At 41.0% G+C, this 24036-nt stretch overlaps 1 protein-coding gene across 2 annotated transcripts in view; it reads right to left on the reverse strand.

Moving 5' to 3' along the window:
* Positions 1-1369: 1369 nt before the first annotated feature.
* Positions 1370-24036, reverse strand: part of GRTP1 (growth hormone regulated TBC protein 1) — a 40841-nt gene continuing 18174 nt past the window's right edge. For both annotated transcript variants that reach the window (XM_071744144.1, XM_071744136.1), the window contains 4 exons: positions 23364-23460; positions 5707-5879; positions 5419-5604; positions 1370-1881 (listed from right to left, as the gene is read on the reverse strand). In XM_071744144.1, coding sequence (XP_071600245.1) covers positions 1792-1881; positions 5419-5604; positions 5707-5879; positions 23364-23460 — 546 coding nt within the window. In that variant the 3' untranslated portion in view covers positions 1370-1791. The remainder of the gene's footprint in view (positions 1882-5418; positions 5605-5706; positions 5880-23363; positions 23461-24036) is intronic.

Raw genomic sequence — 24036 nt, forward strand, 5'->3', positions numbered from 1 at the left:
TAGTGGATTCTCCATCCCTGGAGATATTTAAAAAGAGACTGGATGTGGCACTCAGTGCCATGGTCTGGGAACTGCAGCGGTAGTGGATCAAGGGTTGGACTTGATGATCTCTGAGGTCCCTTCCAACCCAGCCAATTCTGTGATTCTGTGATTTTGGTGTTAATGGTACTTGTTACACACAGCAGGACACAAGGCCCACTGACACAGAACACTCCTGACAGGGAGCACTGAACCCATGGCAGCAAGGCTGGTGTACTTGGGACCACCACCCCTGCTACCCTGAAGGTCCCTGGTACCCATGGTGGTGAATACAGCAGTCTGTCTTTCCTGATACCTGCTGCTGTACCAGAAGCATGGTACTGCTGATGTCCTTACAAATCAATACTCAAGGAACAAGGTGTCTGGTATCACAGGGATGGGATAGTTTGGAACTGTACTGCTGAGTAGCTGTCTTGTCTAGAAAAAGCACCTGTTTACTTCCTTTGAAAAGTTGGGTGTTTTTTTACTTGCTGAAGAATCTGCAAGGGGGGTGTGAGGAGGAGATAAGAGGAGATAAGCCTTCCTGGACAAGGAATGAAGATGGCTCAGAGTAGAATCTGAAAAGGAGTGTGGTGGTAAAAGGTGAGGCTTTCCACAACAGCTGTTCAATAGGGACGATTAAAAAAGCCCAAATCGGTGCCCTCTCCTCAGTCTTCCCTCCTCAGTAGGAAGGAGAGGGAAAGGATTTGGCCACGAGGGGGCTCTGTCAGGTCAATAAAGGAACTCGCAGGTAGGTGGCCACAGCCGGGCTGGAAGTGGCCCAGGGTCGGAACAGGGCTGGCAGGGGTGTAAGATTGTTAGAACTTCCATTAAGCTGCAGCTTTGGAACTGCCCGACGTTTTCTATCAAGGAAGGAATCTGCTCGTGGCTGTCTTTACAAATGCTTCTCCCAGCATTTTTAGGCACAGAGGAATATGAGGATACAGCACCTGCAGAGCAACCTTAGTACACCAGCATGAAGCAGCAGTACAGCATCTTTTACATCTTCCAGACTTCTTACCTTACATCTAATTACTTCTTACCTGCTGTGCTAAAGCTAGGAAACCCTGAACAAGCATTAAAAAATATTAAGAGTAATTACAGAGAAATTTTTGCTGCTGCTTCCTGTAGCCTGGATGTGCACATGGTCCCTGCTGCCTTTACCTAAGGAGTTGTTACATACTGCATGGAGTAACTGCTACTTACAATAAAGGGAAGTTTTTCCTGTCTTGCCTTGCACTTTTCCGTATTTATTGAGTTCCTGAAGTGCAAGGAAAAAGAAAGGTGCTTATATTTGAGCCAACTTGTGGCAGTCGGGAAAGAGAGACTTTTCTCCATACCAAGAAACAGGTTCTGACAAATTAAATTAATTTATTTTGTACAAATAATAGGGGTATCACAGTTAATACAGTAGGAAGGATATGTAATTTTATACACCTGTTTTAACATTGCAAAATGCCCTGAAAAGACATGAATGGTGGCTTTTTTTTTTTAAAAAAGGAGTGTTCTGACACTGATCACATTCTACTGTGAAAACACTTTAATCCTTAAAAAAAAACAACAAGCAACAACAAACAACAACAACAGAACCATCAGTTCCAGTTAAAGTCTGACGTACAGTACAAAGTGTTAACAACACTGACTTCAAAGGCAGGAAAAAAATTGGTCAAGTGTCAGTTAACTCATGGAAAACTTAAACTGTGCTTGAGTCGGTGCAAACAGAGGAATGTGTCAATTGCTGTAATATCTGACCACCTGGTTAAATCTGGTGAATTATCCCTGAGAAAGCAGCTTCTCTCTGCAAGTCTCTCGGAGTTTGTTGATTGTGCTCGTGGACAGGCTTCCAGGGTCTGTGAATATTTTCTGGGGGAAAAAGGAGAAAATTATTATTTAGATTTCTGTGTGTGGACAGTATGCTGGAATTCTTAGATAATTCTCTGACAGCTGAAATCCCTGTTTTAATATCCAGCACCGGGAAAGTGCTTTTGGCTGTCTGGCTTCCTTCTAACAGAGCAGCATCTTCATCTGCTCTACTGTAAAGACATAATAAACCTGGAGCTTGTAACACATAGAATCATAGAATTGGCTGGGTTGGAAGGGACCTCAGAGATCATCAAGTCCAACCCTTGATCCACTCCCGCTGCAGTTACCAGACCATGGCACTGAGTGCCACATCCAGTCTCTTTTTAAATGTCTCCAGGGATGGAGAAGCAACGATACCAAAGCAACTTTGAGTAAAAGTGTCCAGTTAAAATTACTGTAGAAGGCATTTGTCTGGGTGGTTTAGAGCACATGAAGCCATCCGGGGTAATGCTGCAAAGCATTTCCCATGTGGCACTAGCACCGTAAGACAGGCTCTGGAACATATACATAAAATGGTACATTCCTACTGGAAAAAAAAATCAGTCTTAATCCCCTGCTATACTACCTTTGCTGCTCTTATCTACCAAGCCTTCCAGGGTACTAGTGTATATGGAAAATTATTTTTTTTTATTTGACTTCTTGCTCAAGAACAATAAATTTGTTTCCGCTACTTCAGCTAAAACTTCTGACTGAACAAAACTAAGAAGCAAGCTGCAAGTTTATGCACTCTAATCTACAGTTATGATGTGTGGGCTCCTCAGTTCTCTGTGGCTGTACCTGGCAACTCTGGAGATGAGATTAGAAATGAGGTAGTTCTGAACAGCATCCTGGTAAAGAAGCCTGTATTGCATTAAATGAAAACTTAAGCTTTTTGGGTTTTTTTCAAGGGGGGAGGCATAAAATACTCAAATGTCATCACCTTTACTGGTTCTAGTATCTGTACTGCTATAAAAACCTAAGAAGCCCAAACTCAAAAGTAGATATTTCAAAGTTACGTAAGAGCCTATTCTAAAATGTTTATTTAATTGCCTAGAAACCCTGCTCACTACAGTAACCAATACAGTTTAAATAAACTGTTTTATTTGGGGTAACTGCAAGAAAAAAGTGGGGATTTTCTGCAAGGAGCTGCCACAAAATGTAATTAATGGAGTGTGGGGGGAAATCCTTCAAGTGTTTGTATCAGTCTCTAAACTGGTATTTCCATGGCAGTTAACATTTTAACAAAATCCTAATCCTAAACACTTTTTGGAATGGGAAGCCTTCAAACATCTCTTCTAAATTAAGCTGTACATGGAATTGATTTTTTTTTAACTTTGCTCTTTTAATTAAAAGGCTCACAAACATTACTAAGTTAAGGTAATTTTTCTTCAAAAAAATGAAACGTAAGGTGAATGATATCCTGCTATGACAGACTTATGCACGGAGCTCAAACATGAGCATCAAACTCTTTTAGGGGTGAAAGTCACCTACAGGGATGTAGCTTTCTGCACACTAAGCAAACGATGGTAACAAAGTTGGCCAAGTGATGTATGACAGCTGTGCTCCTGTTATTCTTTTGCAACTAACTTCTCCACATTTCCACTTGCTGAGTTAAACTCTTGAGTTTTTACACAGATCTGGCATCCTACCTATAAATAACTTACAAGAATAATTCTTAGTTTGCAGATTGTCATAAGACTTTGAGCATTCAAATTAATGGGGATTTTTGGCTGGAAACAAAAACTTAGTGCTACCTTTCTGTTCTTAAAAGAATGCTTTATATTCTGGCACTACAAAGATTTATTACATTCAAGTTTAGAATTCATTTTGTGTCTATTCTGCAATGCCTATTCTGCCTTAAGTGATAAAGAGGGTAAAAAGAATATTTTCCCCTGTATGACAGAGTGTGAATGGCTTTATATGGGGGTTTAAATCATTCTTCCAAAAAAAATGATCACTCCTGCCTGCCTTCCTCTTCACTGGAGCACACTGGTCCTGGGCATGGAGGAGATGATCCTTGAATATGGACCACCTTTCCTGGGCTCCCTTCCCATCCAGGCCTTTACAGCATTCTACCCTACCATGCAGATCCTTGAAGAGACCAAAGTCTGCCCTTTTAAATAAGTGCCATCAGCTTACTTTGCACTTTTCTTGCTGCCCTAAGAATCTTGAATTCTACAGTGTCATGGTCACAGCAGCCTCATCTCCTGCTTGAGTTTTACATCGCTCACCAGCCCACCTCTGCTGGTGAGAACAACATCCAGCTAAGCACCTTTTCTGGTTGGTTCCTCTACCATTTGGAGAAGAAACCTGTCATCATTGCACCTGAGGAACTTCCTGGAATGCTGCTGCTTTGCTGCGTTGTCCCTCCAGCAGATGTCAGGTTGATTGAACTTCCCCATGAGGACAATGGCTTGAGAGTGTGAGGCAGCTCCTATCTGTCTGAAGAGGGCCTCATCCCCTTGGTCATCCTGGTAGGGTGCCCTGTACCAGACACCCACTATGATATCTCTTGCCCCTGGTTTCCCTTCAGTCCTGACCCAGGGGGTCTCTGTCAGCTCCTCATCCATCCCCAGGCAGAGCTCCATGGACTGCAACTGCTCACTGCTGTGTAAGGCCATACCCCCTCTTCTTCTGCCTTTCCTCTCCTTGCCAAACAGTTCATACCCAGCCATCCCCACACTCCTGTCACAGGAGCCTTCCTACCACATCTCAGTGGTACCAATAACATCACAGCCCTGCAGAAAGGCAGACCTGCAACTCCCCTGGTATGTTCCCCACACTTTGTGCATGTGAACTGAGATGTTGCACCTTTGAAGCAGTCTTGCTGGCAGGGCTTGTATCCATCTCTATACACGTTTTTCTGGCAACCTGTGACTCTCTTCCAGGCCCAGGGCAACTATTAGTAGCTCTGTCCTCAACGTGGTGGGTGTGGAAAGAACTGATTGCCTGCCCTGGCATCCTTAGATTAAAGCCCTCCTAACAAAACTGGCCAGCCTCTGGCCAAAGGCTCTGACCCCTTTCTCTGACAGGTGAACACCATTGGTCCTCAGCAGACCAGGTTTATCAAAATGAGCCTTATGGCTGAGCCAAAGCCCTGATTATGGCACCATTCCTTCAGCCATCTGTTGGCTTTTCCAGTTCTGTCAGCCCTTTCCTGCCCTTCTCCTTCGACTGGGAGGACTGATGAGAACACTACCCATGCTCCTGAGTCCTTCACTGCTGCTCCCAGCACTCTGTAATCCTTCCTTGTAGTTTTTGGTGCCCACATGAAATAGTAGGAGGAGATAATAGTCAGGAGAATGTAGGGGTTTAAGCGACCTTCCAGTGATGTCCATAATGTGAGCCCCTGGTAAAGCTACAGACTTCTCTAGTAAGTGAGTCAGGTAATGGTCAGGGTGGGTCAGGGTCAGGTTTGCATTTCTTATACAAAAATGTTCTCCATCCCTTTGGCAACTCCTGCAAAATCTAAATCTATCCATCTTTTTGACTGAGCAAAACATTTCTAAATCAGTCTTGGTTTTAATTGGTAACAACTAAAAGCTGCAGAGAATTTACCTGCATGAAGCTGTGACACTCCGTTACAAATGGTCCTTTGGTGATCTGCTTAAACTTTTCACAAATGTCAGGGAAATTTGTGGCTTCCAAAATAAAAGCTTGGTGTTGCTTAATTAATGTTAAGGCCACCCGGAAGATGATCTTTGAGCCTTCATAGAATAAACAGTCCCATATCCGGAGCACCGTCTGCCAGAAAGGGGAGAAGGCAGACTCTGGTTATTAATAAAGCACTATCAATTAAATAACAATTAGGAGTGTGCATTAAGTGAACTTGCTGTTACCCTTTACCTCTACTGGAAGAATGTCAATGAACAAGCAGATAAACCAGCGTGACACCACCAGTGTCCACATGACACCGTGTCTTTCCATCAGCTCTGCCACAGCCGGGACCTTCATTTTCACAAGTTCTCCAAGGACTTCCTGGTCAGTTTTCAGGCCCAGCATTGCAGGACTGTAATAATCTTGGGAGAGAAGAAACCAAAAGTCAGGAATCTGTGGACATGATTTTTCTCACAAAATTGAAGAGAATGTCCTGTGCAGCTGAGTTGGAATAAATTAAACCATGGGATGAAGATGTCTGCATTGTGGTCTTACAGAAATTCTCTTTCAGCCTCTACACAAACACTTCATTCATGCCTACCAAAGTATCTTCTTTCTCTCTGACTGTTTTGGTTTTTTTTTTTTTTGGCAATCATTCTTCCTTCCCAAGGAAGGATAATCTGGGTAGTTTTTAACTACAAGCTTAAACTACAAAAGTCTGGTGAATATTTTAACAGTTCAAGATAACCACCACCTCCTTCCTGGGTGCTAGGGCTCCATACCTCCCAGTCCACACAATACCCAGACAAGTAAACAGAAAAAATATCCCTTAGATTTTGGACTGGGCCTAGACACAAACTGGAAATGTGGATTTCTGAGAGTGTCAGCTGTGCAGGGTGCTGGAGGCCAGTTACTTCTCCTAGGGTGTGACCTAACCATTAAGAGGTTTTTCCCCTTTTCTCTGAGCCAAGGAAATCCCACTTTTTCTACGATAATTCCAAAAAGAAAATTAGTGACAGGTCCCTCAAGTGACACCTCTTCCTAATTATCTATCTACAAGACAGGGGGTGAAATTAAAGCTACACTTCCTGCACTAAACAGTTAAATCCCAAATTAAGAAAAATGGAGAACACTACAACTGTTTCTTCACAGTCCTTTTAACTTCCAAGGTGCAGGCTAAATAATAATCACCTTAGTTCTAGAAACAAGTAGCTTTGGATATATTTAAGGGAAGAAGTAGATTATTTTCACAGAATCACAGAATGGGTTGGAAGGGACCTTAAAAATCATGCAGTTCCAACCCCCCTGAATGGGCAGGGACACCTCCCACTGGACTGGGTTGTTTAAAGCCCCATCCAACCTGGCCTGGAACACTTCCAACAATGGGGTATCTGCAGCTTCTCTGAGAAACATGTGCCAGTGTCTCTCCATCCTCGAAGTAAAGAATTTCTTCCTAATATCTGATCTAAATCTCCACTCTGTTTTCAAGCTGTTTGGTCCCTAAGCATTCAGATGTCCCAGCAGGGGACAAGAATTACACAGATGTTTAAGGAATTAGTATTTGGGGTTTAGATATTGACAGAAACATCTAGGCTGGACTTGATGGCTCTTGCTCTAGGAAGCAATCTTTGATGGTTCACTAGTGCTTTTCTGACAAGGCCTATGTTCATAACATTATTTACCAAAATAAATAACTGATAACACAAGCTCCTTTATGTGTGCTCCATTCTTTCACTGAAAAGCTGCAATTCAGGTTTCTCTAACAGAACTGCCAATATTTCCAGAGGCACACAACACAGATCAATGGTTCACACGAAGGTGAAAGAGTAAAAAAAAAAAAAAATTAACCAGTCTGTTTGTCTGCAACAATTTTAATAAAACCTCTCAGTACCAAAAAAAAAAAAAAAAAGGCTCCAAATTATGCCAAATTATTTATAACCATTTTAACTTCTCTAATGAAATCACAAGAGCAGTTTAATATTTCACTCTTTTCTGGGTCAAAGTTTTTCTTGAACAGACTTCCCACCCCAGGAGCTATTTGCTTTGCATTTTTCCTGTCCAAACTGCAGAACATCTTGAGTTTTTATGGTCCTGAGGAGCACTGCATTCAACCTTTAGGAACCTATTTTTTTGTCTGTGACCCCTGTTTTCTTTGTTCCTGTTGAAGACTGAAAGGTAAAACTCTTAATAGTTACAAGAGCCTCTGTCACTATGAACACTCCTTTAACCACTTGCCTTTCAGTTGCTTCTAGGGAGAGCTCTGAGAGCAAAAGCACAAATAACCTCTTTCTATTTATTTTGTGTTAGTGTTGTGCTCGTTTGTCAGTGGGAATGTGGATAAATTAACTGGCCCAATAAACTTTTTTTTTTTTAAATGCTGCTTTAACATAAGTGGGAAAAAAAATTAATCACATTTCAACAAACAAACCTTCCCTTTCCTAGCCTGCCTCCTCCTTTCCTCCATCTACAAACTATTTATTTTGTGTGTGTACCTGAGACACACAAGTACTTAAGTTTCTTCCTCAGGAGGAAGGACAGCAGCAGCCCACATGCTTTCTGCTCCACTGCAATCATCCGATACACTGAAATCAACAGCCCCTGCTATTTTTGGTTTGCACAGCAAAGTAAATGTCAGGGCTCCAGTGAGAACTCAACCAGACACCCACCCAGCTCTCTGAGAGCTGGTAAGGAAGAAGTCACCCACAAGTGAACTTGCCAAGAGGATACATCACTCCTTGAATTACTGAAGCAGCAAGCAGCCGGGAAGCCTCGGTGTAAATTAAAATTTTGTTTGGGTTTATTAGATTGTAGTGCTGGGCAGAAAGGAAAAAAGGAACTATTCATCTATCTGGGGCAGCCTCCTGCTGTTCCTCGTGGAGCAGGAGCAGCTCCCATGTGCCCTGATACTCAGCAGTGCTACACAGTCAGCCCTGGGCAGCTTTAAACCAAGCAGGAGGACTGATTGACCATTTTATGCAAATGACAGTCACTGAGCAGCAGGATTTTTCCAGGACATTACATTAGCTGCCAGTTCACAACAGAAAGCACTTACATTAAAGGAATTTACACCCAAGCCATTTTTGTCTGTCATTATTACACATTAATTACGGTTACCTGTGGGTATGAATTATAATTATTCCAAGTAATTAAAACAAAATTATAATTTAATACATAATTTTACTGCATATACAGACTTTTATACATAAATTAGCTCCTCAAATTAGGAAAGCCACATTCCCAGTCCTCCAAGACATTCTTGCAGGACCCTGAACTTGAACAAAATTTACCCACCAACCATTTGCAAGGACCACAGCAGCATTACAGTAGCCCAGGGGACAGCACAGATCTAACCTTATGGCTCTACAGTGGGTGGTTTAGTGGTTAGTGGCTGGAGGTCACTTGCTGGACTTGATTTTAGAGGTCTTTTCCAACCTTGATTCTATGTTAACATCCACTTTCTGAGGGCAGCATTACCCTCGAGGGGTGCCAGGCCTCTGGGCAATAGCCACCATGGGCCATGGCCCACAGCACCTTCTCTACCCAAGAGACCCACATCAACTCATCAGGGATATGCAGGGATATCCAGAACCACAGAGGTGAGTCTGAAATGGATTCAACATCAGGATCCCCTCAGCTCAAGAAGGGCTGGGAACTTCTTGAAAGGGTGACCAAGATGCTGAAGGGAGTGGAACATCTCCCTTATGAGGAAAGGCTGAGGGAGCTGGGGCTCTTCTGCTTGGACGAGAATGAGGGGTGACCACATCAGTGTTTATAAATACATAAGGGGTGAGTGCCAAGAGGATGGAGTCAATGCATATACTCAATACATTCAACAGGACAAGAGGCAATGGTTATAAACTGGAGCACAGGTGGTTCCACATAAATATAAGGAAAAATTTTTTCACCGTGAGGGTGTCAGAGCACTGGCACAGGCTGCCCAGGGAGGTTGTGGAGTCTCCATCCCTGGAGACAATCAAAGCCCACCTGGGCATGTTCTTGTCTGACCTGTTATGGGTGATCCTGCTTTGACAGGGGGGATTGGATTCAATGACCTTTCAGGTCCCTTCCAACCCCTTTCTATGATGACACTTGAGCCATCTTTCACGGTCCATGTCTGGCCTCACATGTGAAAACCATTTTGTAACTTGTCTTGGTGCCTAAGTGCTTGGTAACAAACACTTAACCTTCATGGCTCTTCCATTTTGTTCTTATTTGATGGGGATGCTCATTGCCTGCATCTTCTGGAAATGTCCCTCAGCAGAAACCCTGGAGTTCTCCCTTGCTGCAAATGTTTCACTGTGTGCCCTATATTCCTAATCTTTTCTAATTGGCTGCTCTGTCCAGAATCATTCCTTGAAGCCAAAATATCCTTATTTATAAACAAGCCTATGCAAGCCTAACCCTCCTCCCACAACACAAAGCTGTTTCTCACAACATAAGGTGCAGCAAATTATTTTTACTCACCTACCATCAAAATACATTAGCTTCATGTTCCCTCCATATCTTATCTTACAAATTATTTGAAATTTCTGGAGCTGCATGATCCACATTTAATTAGCATTGATTATTTTTCCCTCTCAATAATCTGGCAAAATACTGAGCATCTGATGACCCAGAATGCACCCAAGTCAATAACTGCTCCCAATCTGTCACTAACTAATAAAAGAAAAAAAAAAAAAAAAAAAAAAAGTAGGGTAATTATGTTGTGTATCTATTGATCTAGGTCGGTTTATAGCAAATTCCTCTGACATGTATCATCCTCCTGGAAAACACATCACTAGATTGCTTCCTTTTCTTCCTCAAATTGTCAAATGGAAGTGAATAATCTTAAGATTTAGGTAATCTTTTCATCTTATCTTCTGTAAGGCAACAGATGAACTATTGTATTACAGATAATTATTATATTACATTAATAAATTATTGTTAGATTCCAGAAAAATGCCTAGATGCATGTTAAGTTTCCCAGTATGGAACTCCCTGCTTCCAAGCTCTTCTGTCAACTGGTTCCAGGCTTCCCTCACTTCCCTCTCTCACCTCTCCTTTTCCTGTTGCTTACCTGCTTTGCCTGGTACCTGCCTCTGGATTTTGGATGCCTTGCTAAGCTTAGGAGTGCCTGAGAACCTAGCAGAGGGTAGGCAGCACCCATCATGGAATTTGTCCCAGTGAGTGCCCCTTCTTCATCAAAGTCCTGACCCCAAATAGCAGCACAGCCCCATGGTTCTGCTGGAATCATCAGCTTCTCTTCCTCTGGGAGTCAAGCAGCAAAAAGGACAATCCATGTTAACCAACTGCCAGGCATTTTATTGCTACTGCACAACACAGGTGACCCAGTGAAGGGTCTTTCTTCCCTCTTTAAATGGCTTTTTAAACCAGCACTTACACTGACTGGCACACTCTCACTGAGCTTGAAACATGTTCTAGCTCAGCATCTGGCAAAGAGATGTTGCTTGAACTATGTTTCACTGTCCCCTTATCCCAGTAATTAGCACCTCTCAGAATCCTACCAGGATGTCCAAGACTAAGACGTAGCTGTCTGCTTGTGCTCCAGAGCACTAATGAGATTTGCAGGAAATAAGGATAAAGCTTGAAGGGACTGTATGACCTTGTTCTCTGTTACAAATAGATTAAGAGGTTCCAAAAATAAGAGTTTAAGAAGCAGTACTTTTATAGCCTTAAATTACCTCTACAAGTCAGAGCTGTACAAGTTAAAAAAGAACCCTTCCAGTCTGTTATGCATATGTCAGGTTAAATATAAATACTCCTACTGAAACTAGGGTTATACAAACTCCTGGTGTTACAGAAATACCCAAAGCAAGATCTCAGCTCTACTGCTTCTCCTCCAGCATTTCTAACTCTTATTTTAACAGCTGATCTGACCCTGCCTGGGACAACCTGAGTGATTTATCTTGGTGGTCCAGTTCTATTGAACAAGCTGAAAAATTAAAAAATTAGGTGGTTCAACTTCTCTCACAGTCATAACCAGCGTCAAGTATTTTATGCTCAACAACATGTTGATAATGTCTATGAGAGCTGGGGGAAGGAGCTGGAGGTGCCTCTCTTCCCCCAAACAAGCAAAAACTGTTCAATTTACATCAATATGTGACATTCAACTATGTCTCCTTGCTGTAGGTGCACATTACCATTTGCAACCAGAGGACTTCACTGGCATCTAGGAAAGAAAAGCAGAAGCCAATTTAATGAAAAACACTCTGTTCACATTTCAGGTCAAAACAGGAATAGATTCCACCACCTGCCTTTGTGAGAAAAAAGTCCTTTCCAGTAATCCTTCACTGTAAAATTTCTCTTTCCATGTTACTGAATGCAAGGTTATTTTAAATAACCTTTGCAGTGCAAAGCTTTCCTTTCCAAAAGATATGCTATGATAGCTGAGTTTATGAACTTCATGGAACGTAGATAAACTGATTTTCACCACTCCAATTACAAAGAGGTCAAACCAGATTATGACAGCAACCCCTTCTCACCTTCAGAGCATCCAGATGCCATTTGTGCTATTGGTATGTAATTTATTGACTCATTCTCCCTCTTGTCAGCTTCCAGACTGCTTTGTCCAAGGAGGCAGGGAAAAGTTCTGCTATTTTATTTCTACCATAGGATAGTCTAAAAAGGTGAAATAGGTCTAAGAATCTACATCATAAGTATGACATATAAAGTTGGACAACCCATGTTTGGGAGGAAATCTGAAAGTCACAACAGGAAAAGGAAGAAAACCAATAGTACTGCCAATTCTTTATTTGCTATCAGACCACAGTGACCCCCTGTAGATGTCCTGGTCAAAGTGATATCCTGCAGATACGTGGTTAAACAGTAAGCAGAACTCCTAACTACATTATTTTTAATACACAAGCTCCTAATCCTCCAGGGAACTGAAAAAAAAATATAAAGAATCCAACAAACAAACAAACCCAAAACAGGCTGAAGCCAATTCTCCATCACAGCCACCTTCATCAAACCAAACTGCACTAGAATTTTCCTTAGGTACTGAACTCCTACCAGAACCAGCAGTGTCTGTAACCTTCACAACTGAACATTAGCTTAAAAAAAACACAAGCAAGCCTGATTAATTTTGGATGGCAGAACAACCTTAGGAAAAAAATAGAGACTGCAGGCATTTTAGGGATTGGCTGTGATACTGAAATTACACAAAATTTAGAACAGGAGTATTTAGAGAAATTATTTATTCCTAACACCTTTCTAGCAAGCACAAAAAGGCAGTGTTATATTGTTTCTACATAACCCCATCTGTCTGTATTCATCTCTGGATTCTGATCCAAAACTTGGAAAATGGATCCTGTGGAGCAGAAACAGTCCTCTGGTTTCCCATTTGCATTTCATACAGCACAGTGGGATTCTGAGCAGATGTAGCTACCATTTTGAAATTGAAGAAGGATGCTTATTAATTATAAAGACAATGGAAAGAAAGGAAAAAATGTCCTTTCAGATGTTACAGAAGGCAGAGATGAAATACAAAGAAACAAAGACTCTGTGTTTAATCTCTCAGAGAGAAAAAATGAAGTTGCTGGCATGTTAGGCAGCATAAATGCAACTTCCAGACATTCTTGTTAGGAAGAATGAAATTGGCTATTTTTACATTTTTTTAAAATAGTTATGTGCTGCTCAGTACAGGCATACACATCATTAAAAACTAGCCTAGCTTAAAGCTATAGCTACCAAAACACTTCCACTGATTCCATTCTCCTCTCTTCCCCCTCCACTCCCCTTCATATCCACTTCCACTGGAATTGCCCCTTTTGTGGGTTGTTTTTTCAAGGATCAGTGAGCTGATAAACACCAATGGACACAGGCTCCTCACCACTTGGCTGTTTCCACGTGTCCTGGCCTGACTCCAGGCATTAGACTCAATGAATCGTGTCAGTCTAAAGAGCTGCATGCTTTGGAGAAAGCTGTGGCTTAATGGGTTGATGATGGTCCCAGGAGACAAGGCTTTTAATTCACAAAACACTTTGACACACTTTTAATAATGATTTCCTCAAAGAGAATGGAAGTCTATGAGTGAGCGCCGAAGATCACCACAACTGCTTGCAATTTTTTAAAAAATGAGTTTACAGCTGTAGAGTGAGTCTTCATGACTGATAACTTGGGCTGAATAAGGATTCCTGGATCTGTAGCTTTTTTAATTCCTCGGTGGGATTGAGAAGAAAAGCTATTTTATCAGTTCACTACACTGAGAAGATTACCCTTAACACTTCAGAACAACACATAGGATTTATATACTTGCAAACTTAAGAAGCCCAGTTGTTAGATTTTCTTCCAAAAGAATGGTACAGTCACACCATAGGAAGTCCTGAATACATTGCTTAAAAGACTGAGACATAAGCAGGAGGCTTAAAATAGAGAGGTACAGTTCTAGCCTGATATTTGGAGAGGAAAACCAACCCAACCCTTCAGTCTGAAGAGAAGAGGAATGAAAGCCACAATCCTCTTACTTCAAGCTTGAAGAAGCTAAGAAGAATTAATTCTAATCTTGAAGCAACAGGTTGAAAAACCTCTAAGAGAAACAAATGAGAATTCTCCACTATCTGTAAGTTGAAAGCCTAGCAAAGTCTTTATTCAAGTCTTCTGAATATAAATCATAGAAATTAACCAAGGTTGTATTTCCCAAGCATCTCTCTGAAACTAAACAAAGGCACTTCTTGTACATAGGTAGACAAAATTTAGCACATGATTTTCCAAATATAATTTCCTTTACTTCCAAAGCACATTTCTTTCCACAAACACATTCTTTATGTAGCTGCCTGTGCTGCATGTGCGTTTATTCTGTACTCTGAAACAATACCAAAGCCTGCTGTCAATGGTTCTTCATGCTGTCATATTTAAAAAACAAAACAAAACAACATTAACAATACAGTTAAGTGATTAAAAATAAACCACTTTGCACTACCTTAAGTTGCAAATATAATAAATGCAGAGTAAGCATGTCTTAGCTCCGGAAAAAACAAAGCAATTTTTGGATATCTTCACTACTGAAGTAGGGAGTGTGCCATCTCTGTATACAACATCAGCAAACTGATGTTAGAAAACTGCATGCAGGCCCGAAAGTCACACTTCAGGCATGAAGTTGAAGAACTGGAAAAGATGTGAAAGAGAGGGTTTTATAAACTACTTACAAAAACTGCACTCTTCTAAGGAACTTCTCTATTTGCAGAATTTATGCAAGGAAAACTAAAAGCAAACAACCACTTCAAAGAGGAAACACCCTCGGCATGATGGGCCTTCCAGTGCAAGTCTTTAAAAGAAGCAATAGCTACAAGTTAAGGCAGGGAAAATTCCAATAAAAATTACAGGAAACATTTTAAAATAAGAGTGATTTACAGGTCAAATACACTACTAGGAATATGATAGGGTCCTCCTTTCAGACCAAGGTTGGGACCTTCACAAAGCCAAATAATTCTGCTGCAGAGAAAATACTGTTTTTTCAGCTGGATTCTTCAGCAGCAAATCCAGTTACATTTCCAGTTTTATGAGTCTTGGTATTTAATGCATGGATTACTTCAAGCATCTGAATATATCTGATTGGGATTCACAAGACTGATATTAGGATCTATGTTGAGGATCTATAATAGCATTATACATTTGCTGGCAATTTTATTGCACTTCTTCCTATCCAAGTGACATATTCAGGAAGGCAGCATTATTAAAATTGTAGCTCAACATGCAGAGCCCTGGCTGACCATTAGAAGGTCAAAAAAGGAAAAGAAACGCTATGAGGAATGAAATAAGCTACTCTGGTTTTGTGCCTCTGCTGCCTAAATTATGCAGTTAAAAGAACACAGTTCCTTTGACATGCTGACAGCTCTGTCAAAATGATATCTGCAGCATCACATGTGCACATTAGTGCTTTCACAACTAGAGCCATTAGCTAAAACTAAAAAAAAAAAAAAAAAGAAATAAAAAATCCCAAACAAAATACCAAACCAACGAAACATCTACTGCAATACAATATAAAGCACAAATTAAGAAACTGAGTAAGCCTTGAGCTGCATGGTCACCAATTCATTTTTACACATCCAAAAACCAACATCACAGAATCATAGAATTCCAGGTTGGAAGAGGCCTCGAGGATCATCTGGTCCAACCTTTCTAGAAGGAACACTGTGTAGATGTGATGGCCCAGCACCTCCTCAAGCAGAGTCTTAAAAGTGTCTAGGGAATCCACCACTTCCCTGGGGAGATTATTCCAATGTTCATAGTGGAAAATGTTCTTCAGAAGTCCAATCATGATCTCTGCAGGAATAACTTGCACCCATTATCCCTCATCTTTTCCATGTGATTCCTTGAAAAAAGGAAGTCTCCATCTTTTTGGAAGCCACCCTTTAAGTACTGGAAACATGGCAACAAGGTCTCCCCTATGCTTTCTTTCCTCAAGGCTGAACAAACCTGGTTCTCTCAGCATTTCCTAGAATGACAGGCTTCCTAGTTTTCTGATCATTTTTGTGACCCTCCTTTGGACCCTTTCCAGCATGTCCACATCTGTTTTGCACAGTGGGGACCAGAACTGGCCACAGTGTTCCAGGTGTGGCCTGACACACTGAGCAGAGTGAGATGAAGACTTCTGTGTCTTGCCCTTGTTGATGCAACCCAGCATCCTGCTTGCTTCCTTTGCCACTGCAGGACACTGTTTCCTCACACCAGGACCCCCACCTCCCTTTCCACAGACCTTGGTAGATCCCAGTCTGTGCTGCACTCCTGGGTTATGTTTTCCCAGGTGCAAGATGTTGCACTTGTCCTTCTGGAACTTCATAAGGATCTTGTCAGATTACTCTTCCAGCCTGTTCAGGTCTTCCCGGAGTGTGGCTCCCACTTCTGGGGTGTCTACACCCCCACTCAACTTGGTGTCACCCGCAAACTTCACCAGGGTGCACTTGATCCCAACAGCCAGATCCCTTATGAAGATATTAAGCCATGTTGAGCCCAATATTGATCCCTGGAGGACCCTGCTTGTGACTGCTTGCCAGACTGAAAAATAACTATTTACCACCTCCCTCTGAGCCAGCTCCCCACCCGCTGTACAGCCCACTTGTCCAGACCCAAACACATCAGATTCCTTCCCCTAGACCCACACTTTCGTGTTTCCAACACTCCACCTACCCCCCTCTTCCTTTGTACTTTTTATCACTGTACTAAGATTTAATTTCAAAAGTTTATTTTGCTGGTGGCTTTGAAAGGGATGGAGCTTTTGATTTGCTGTGGAGACAAACAGGCAAATACCACTGCCTGCACAGATAGTCAAAGGCTGCAGTCCCATCCAGAGTAGTACCACAAAAGATACCTCAAGATACCTCAGGTTCAAAAGCTCAACATAACTATGCTCATACAAGGCTTGACCTATATTAATATACAGGAAAGAGGCATACTTTACTTTTTTGGGTGACATAAGTAACCTAGGTCCTGCTTCCAATGTAAACACAGCCGTATTACAAAACACAAAATTCTTAAATGTTTTTTAAGCACTTCAGGTCCTTTTTGCTGCAGAGCTGAAACTTAGCATGTTCCTTCACAAAAGTAAGACTGAGAACATGTATATTCTTGTCATATACAATAAAATTCTGTCATAGACAAAACTAAGATTTACACCCAGCTTTCTAAAGCACACCTACTACATATAGAGATTGTTCTTTTATTGATGAGGCTTGTGATTTAGGGGATAAACACATTATATATATATATATATATATGTAATTACCTATTGCAAAAGTCTAAATATATGTATCATTTTAAAGAAGAAATGCATCAGTTACTTCCTGCTTGCTTAAGTCTTCCAGATCCCTTAGTGATTCAGATTTTTAAGTCATTAAGTAGTAAGTATTTCAGGCTTATCATGGTTTCTAAATACAGGCACAGATGATACCTACGTTCCACCTTCAGCTTAACAGGACACTGCATGCATAACTCCTGGGTAAATACAACTGACCTCTAATGTTTGAAATTAATGCTTTCATCACGGTTGCTGTTTTAACAGTAAAACATGCTGGAGACCCATATTTCAAAACTCATAATTATTAAGCCTACTATCCAAGCATTCCTCTCTCCTAGTGGTAGGTGTGATGTATTTTGGAGGTGCAGTGCTGTGGCTTCATGTGTCATCCCAGAGGAACTCCAGGAACCCTTGAGACCTCTCCCAGCTCATGGCCCTGTAGCTGGGTGCTACCAGAGGTGGAAAAGAAGCAAACAACCCAGAACTGATCAATTTGCTGAAATTTTCTGGGTTGATGGTGCTGTAAAATAGCTTGGTTATCATAAACTACTTTGCAAACATGAGATCATGAATGCTATGCTATGCACAGCCTTGCCAGTTTTCCACACCAAAGGCACATGCATGTGGTGATCAAATCTCTGTGAAAGGCCAAGCTTTACACCAACAACAGTCTCCTTCACAGGCTGCAAATTCTGCTCAACATTACTGCTACTCAGGGACTACCAGTGTCTTTTACCTGCACAGCTGAATAAAATGCTGCATGTGAAACAAAGTTCCATTGCCCCTTGGAGAAGCAGATCTTCAGAGATTCAGCTGCCTAGCCAGTTCTGCATTCAGAGGATCCCTGGCAATACCCAATCAGGGCACTAAAATAAATTCAGCCACAAGAATGAACATGCTTAACTGCAATTAAAAGCAAGCAGTTTAAACAGAAGTAATGTAAAGGTAGTACAGCATTCTGCATTCCTCAACTGGCCGTTCCCTTCAAGCCTGGAAATCCGGATGATGGGACTTAAAGAATGTTGTAACATGAATCACTCCAAAGAGAAGGATACACAAGAGTCTGACACACAACTATGTTATTATTCAGCTCAAAATTCATGTCTCTTACTATGTCTCATCCTTATGCAACAGTACCTGCAAGTCTATGGCTGATAAAAGTGAGAACCATAGAGACCTCAAAACAGAAATGTGTCAGCTATCTATTATCTCAACATCCAGACACTGGCTTTAACCAGAAGCTGCCAAAGTGGTGCCTTGCATTACTGAACCTTGTGTCCTCACAGATAATGCCAGTTACTCCAGTGCAGTCAGTGAACCATTCTGACTACTTCGTAATTCAAAACTCTGTTCTTGTTTTTAATTATCAATAAACAAATAGGCAGTTATGTGTGGGTAAAAAAAAAAATAAAAAAAAAATTAAAAAACAAGAAAACCTAAAATGTACCAGACCAAAGAAACACTGCTAGACTGATACTTGAAGAATACCTGTAGGCAACACCTACTGTAAGATTTCTATTTCTATTCAAAGCTGGTATTTCTTAGAAATCCTAAACTGAAAGTTCCTATCCCATGTCAATATACAAGGTACAAGTAACAACGAAAAGATTGGATTAAGAGAGACATAATGATATTTAAAACTACAAAGACAAGAATGTGCAAATAAAGTTCACCAAAAAGGTGTTATGAATTCCTATAAGCTCTGGAAAAAGCTTCTGTTGACAATTAGAGAGGAGTAATGGTACATTCAGTATTACTGAGATCACAAATCAAAACCAGAGTGCCTTAAGGCAAGGGAGATCCTATGGTTTGTTTTTTTTTCTCTCAAATGGTACACTTTCGGCTGTGAAAAGAGAAATCATGCCACTGAACAAGGCATTAACAAATGTTTCACTGGAAAAAAAAGGGTGCCACCGAGATCAAATTTATTAAAAAAAAAAAGTCAGTTCAAACTGGAACAAGCAAGGGAACTGAAGCAGCTGAAGTAATACAAAAGAATTGTAAAATTAATTGACTGTATCCTACAAATACATATAAAGCAAGCCTAAGAGAGAGGGGGACTTTTTTTAACTCCCAAGAGTCTGTGTTGGCACAAGAATAACAGGATAAAAATTGGCCACAAACAGGCTTGTGCAGAAATCTTAAGACCTCTCTTAACCATTGGAGAAATACTCTATAACTGGTTTTCAGTGGGAGTATATAACTCCAGGATAATACAGACTAATTAAAACATAACTTGACAAACACTGCCTGAGAGCCACTTAAGGGAGGGGGGAACAACCATTGTTCTTCTATACATAAGCAAGCCATGTTACAGTGAGTCCAAATTGGTTTTTCCTCCCTTTAACTCACCATTTCATCAGAAATTCGTAAAACATGACAATTATGCTCCTTAAATTACACACCAAAGTCCCCCAGTTAAAAGTTCCCACCTACCTGCACTTCCTAAAGCAACCTCTCCAATATTTCCTCAACAGGAGGAAAGAATTTCTCAACAAGGACCAGAGCTATGAAGAGAACAGACACACTAGAGCTGTGCTGAATACAAACTGCAGACACATCCATTCTGAGCACAAATTTAATCCATAATGCTTCTTGTGGGCAATACTGTCTGCTCCAACCATCTGTTTTGAATGAACCAGTGAATAAAAGATCTTGGTAACACCCAAAACTTCATTTAAACAAATAATTCTCTTTCCCTTGCAGTGTTTAAATGAGATATGCTCCTAATCCCTCCAAACCTCTGGCTGGGCAGATGACACACAACAGGCAGTAGACTGTGGGCTTTCCTTCACCAGAGGCAGGATCTTTCTGGCCTCATCCAGCTGTACCCAGCAGTGCTACCCTCAGCCAGACAAATGGCACACACACAAACCAAATCATTATTTTTGCTGCCTTGCTCTTCCAGCTGCTCCAGCTCCATCTGAGTGTAGCTGAACCATTCAGCCAGAAACCTCTACTGATGGGGTGACATTCCCAAGCTGTCCCTCTCCTGTCAGTGGGTGTAGTAACACTTTCATCATATCCTATGGTACCTACCAGACCTAGACCCACTCATAAAAAAGCAGTACAAGTGGGGAGGTGAGCCATAGCTGAAGGAGCCCTTCTGTCACTTCCCCAGAAAGCTGCCACTAATGCTCCCAAGCTGTCACATTCTACAGTTTTCAAATCAATGACATTGATCTGTGGCTGGCTTGGCTCATCTGCTGACCAGAAAACTGCTCTTCAGTATCAAGGTACAAGAGCAGCTAATATAAGTTCACAGGGACACTGCAGAGGGCAGAGAAGGGATTTCTAAATCGTCCTGAATCACCACCAATGTAACTCAGAGTGACAGGACACACTCAGAAATGAGGACATGACCTGAAGGCATATGTGTTGCAATGGAAGGGGAAAACATGTAGATTATAATGCAGACAGATGAAGAAAAAAGCATCAGCAATGAAACCAAAAGAAAAACGTTGGCTAATCAAACTGGTAATACCCAAAAAACAACTGCTACTTTACCCTTTGAAGCTCTGGAGAATATGCATCTGCTTCCCTAAGAAATAATTACAAGGCTTTAAACTGAAATGCACTGTACTCTACGTTGTTAAAAGAAAGGCAGTACTTACTTACACAAGTTTCTTTATGGATACACCCTCCCTGTCTGATTCTCTCTCTTACATTTACACACACAGTATTATCCTGGAACTATGGTAAGTATTTTATTTGTCATACTTTGAATTTTAAAAATGTACTATACAAGCATAATACAGGAGTGCAGTGAGAAGGGGGAAAAATTTGAAAAATCAGAGAGAAAAAAAAAAAAGAGCATCAGTAACAAGTTTTCAGACAAGGAAGCCTTGTATTACTCAATTTTTTTACTACCTAGAAGATTCATACTGCCTAGCCTAGGCTCTTGTTGAAGCACCCAAGCTGGAAGGGACACTGAAGCTTTCTTAAAACTGACTGCAGAAGGAAAAGAGGCACACTTAGATCAGCAGTACTGTTCAATTTCTCCTTCCCCACTATCTGATTTTCAAGGAAAAGTTAGCACGCATGGTTCTAAGTTAGTGCCTCTGATGAGTGCCTGTATTGGGTGTGCTAAACCCAGACCAAAGTCTGCAACAAGACTGATTGCAGAGCAGTAAAAATATATCTATAAACAGGGTAGTAAAATACATCTATAAATAAAATTTATGGAAATGCACATCTCTTTTATACACAGTAATTGCGTTTCACATGAAGAACTGCTTCTCATCACCAATGCTACTACTTACATAAGAAAAACTCAACTACTAAGAGAGAAATGGGAGCAACTCCTATCATATAGGTATCAGGAAAGTGTGGAAGAAGGATATACAAGAAGAAGTAAATGTTTTATGACAAACTAAAGCAAGCCTTCCACCAGAAGCAATGAATAAGAAATTCTCAATCTACTCCCTTGCTCCCCAAAAAAACCAAACTATAAGACTATCAAAAAGATTAACAGCAAAAGTTGCTACTCATCACTTTGCAGTAAAACTCAGCTTTTATGAGGGCCCTATCCCTCACAGAGGGATGGCATAAGAAAGACATCCACTGGTGTCAGTCAGTGGCAGGGCATGTGGCAGACAGCAGCCCTCAAGTCTCCAGCCTGTTTGCACAGCTTATAGCTCTCAGGGCTGAACAAAAGCAACAGAAACAGTTGATTTCTTTAAACTATTTTTATAGCTTGAAAGTAAACTTTAAGGCTCCAGCCCTCAAATATTTGCAGACTGATCCAACAAGTCACAGTGCTCCTTGCCTGTCTTGATGCTTTCTATCTGCAAAGTCCTGCCACTCTGCTTATATGCAAAGAAAACTTGAGTACCCATAGGGTATAGCCTGAGAAAAAGGCAATTTCTTACAGTCATTCAAAAGCAATAAAAGACTTCCTCATCTCTTTTTCCTTCTTTCTCAGAGTCTCCCTTTTATTCAAAAAGGAACCAACAACTATATGCTTGTTTATCTTAAACAAGAACAGAAAAAAGTGGAAAAGAAAGCATCAACCTTGATGTCCTTGACCAGCACTAAGTTGACACTCTAATAACGAATTCAGTCTCTAACCCTTTGGGATAAAGAACTGTTCAAAACTAAACCAGGGCCAATAGGGAATTTCAAAACTTCTCTATAGAGAAATTAGTCTACCTTTTTGGGCATGGCTCTGCATTAAGGCTGTAGCTGTAGTCAGTCCTGTGCAATGCTAATGGGAATTCATGACAAAACTATTTCTCCCCTATAAATATATCCCAAGAAAGAACATTCCTAAGAGTACTTCATAAAAGCGTAAAACATAGTTGTGCCTGATACCTGGTTCTAGCTCTAAACTACTTCACACACCTGGTGAGATTCAGCTTACACATGGGGCAAAATTCAGTGTGTTAACACTTTCTGCAAATCCAGAAATTCAGGCATGGGAACCTAGAGAACTACTGAACTGACCAGATAGTGTCTACAGATCAGGATATGCTGACTTTCCCAGTGGAGTCCACTGACCAGCCTGGCTAGACCATCTTTGATTGTAACAGAGCTTTGACAAGGACTTCACATACACACACAGGGACAGGGGTTTTGACATTTGTCTGTGGTTTGTTAGTTTGTTTCTCAAAATTGTGATGTATAAGGAGCCCAAGATATCCGTGGTCAAAAGCAGGGGACAGAGCAGAAAACTACTCTGCCTAGCAGGAATTACCACCTTGCCAAATACCTCTGAAGAAAGTTCATGTTGCCTTTTGCCAAGGCACTGGGAATTCCTTCTTTAAGCTCAGTGCTCAAACTGTACACATTTCCCATCTTCACTCTCCTCTCTTATCACTGCACCTGTGCCTCATATTCCTGCACCCAAAGCTGTCAAATCTGAGATGCCTTCACCAAGTCCTGTTCCCCAGCATCATACTGATACAGGAAGACAACCACCTAACAAGTTTAAGCTGGGAGTGAGAATTAGGACCACAAATTAACAGACACACAAAGCACTGCATCAAGACTAAAATCTGATTATAAAGCAGACAAGTTCTGCCTGTGTGCTGTGTCTTTGTCCTGTGTTTCCAGGACCCTAAGAAAATCTTCAGTCTCAAGTCCACTTTTATCTCTAAAACCTCTGAAACCAAAGAATGAAAAAATAAAATAAAAGCCAAGCTCCAATACACTATATATGTTTTTAGCATACCAGGCAATATTCTTCCAATAAGAGCATCCAGCAACCAAAAGGACTCCTCTTCGTTCTTTGTAATAAGAATCAGGTATCCAGCTATGAAGTTCATGCCCTGAAACAGAAAGAAGGGTTTTAAAATGCATAAACTACAAGCTCTTAAAATGAGAGTATTTCTTTCGATTAAGGGCAAAATTACTATGGTTTTACAAGACAGATATATTAAATAAATTCTAGTAATAAAGACCACTGGTGGAGTAAGCTGTTAAACTTGCATGTTGAAAGCTAACAAGAACTATTAACAAAGATCAAGGAAAGGTAAATTAGGAGAAAAAGCTTAGTAGTTTGTAATTTACCTTTAACTTTCCTTTTTTTTTGTTTTTTAATTTTTTTTATTATTAATTTGAAGCCCTATTCCAATATAAGGGAAGACTGCCTTGACTAGAAGCAAATCACAGCTTTATTAGGTGTGCAATACCAACACAACACACCTGCAGGCAGACAGTGCAGCTGAAGAAGGAGAATGCCTGACCCACACACACTCTGTAGCTCGAGCAGCTTTTACAAGATGTTGCTGCTTAACTCAAAAGCCTGCATACAAATAATTTGCTTCCATAATGTCTCCAGTACTCCACATGCTAGTCCAAGACTGGCCACTATAGTTCCTGCCTCTCAGCATGGAACCAGTAGG

This window comes from Heliangelus exortis, chromosome 1 (genome assembly GCF_036169615.1).
Source record: "Heliangelus exortis chromosome 1, bHelExo1.hap1, whole genome shotgun sequence".
NCBI lineage: Eukaryota > Metazoa > Chordata > Aves > Apodiformes > Trochilidae > Heliangelus > Heliangelus exortis.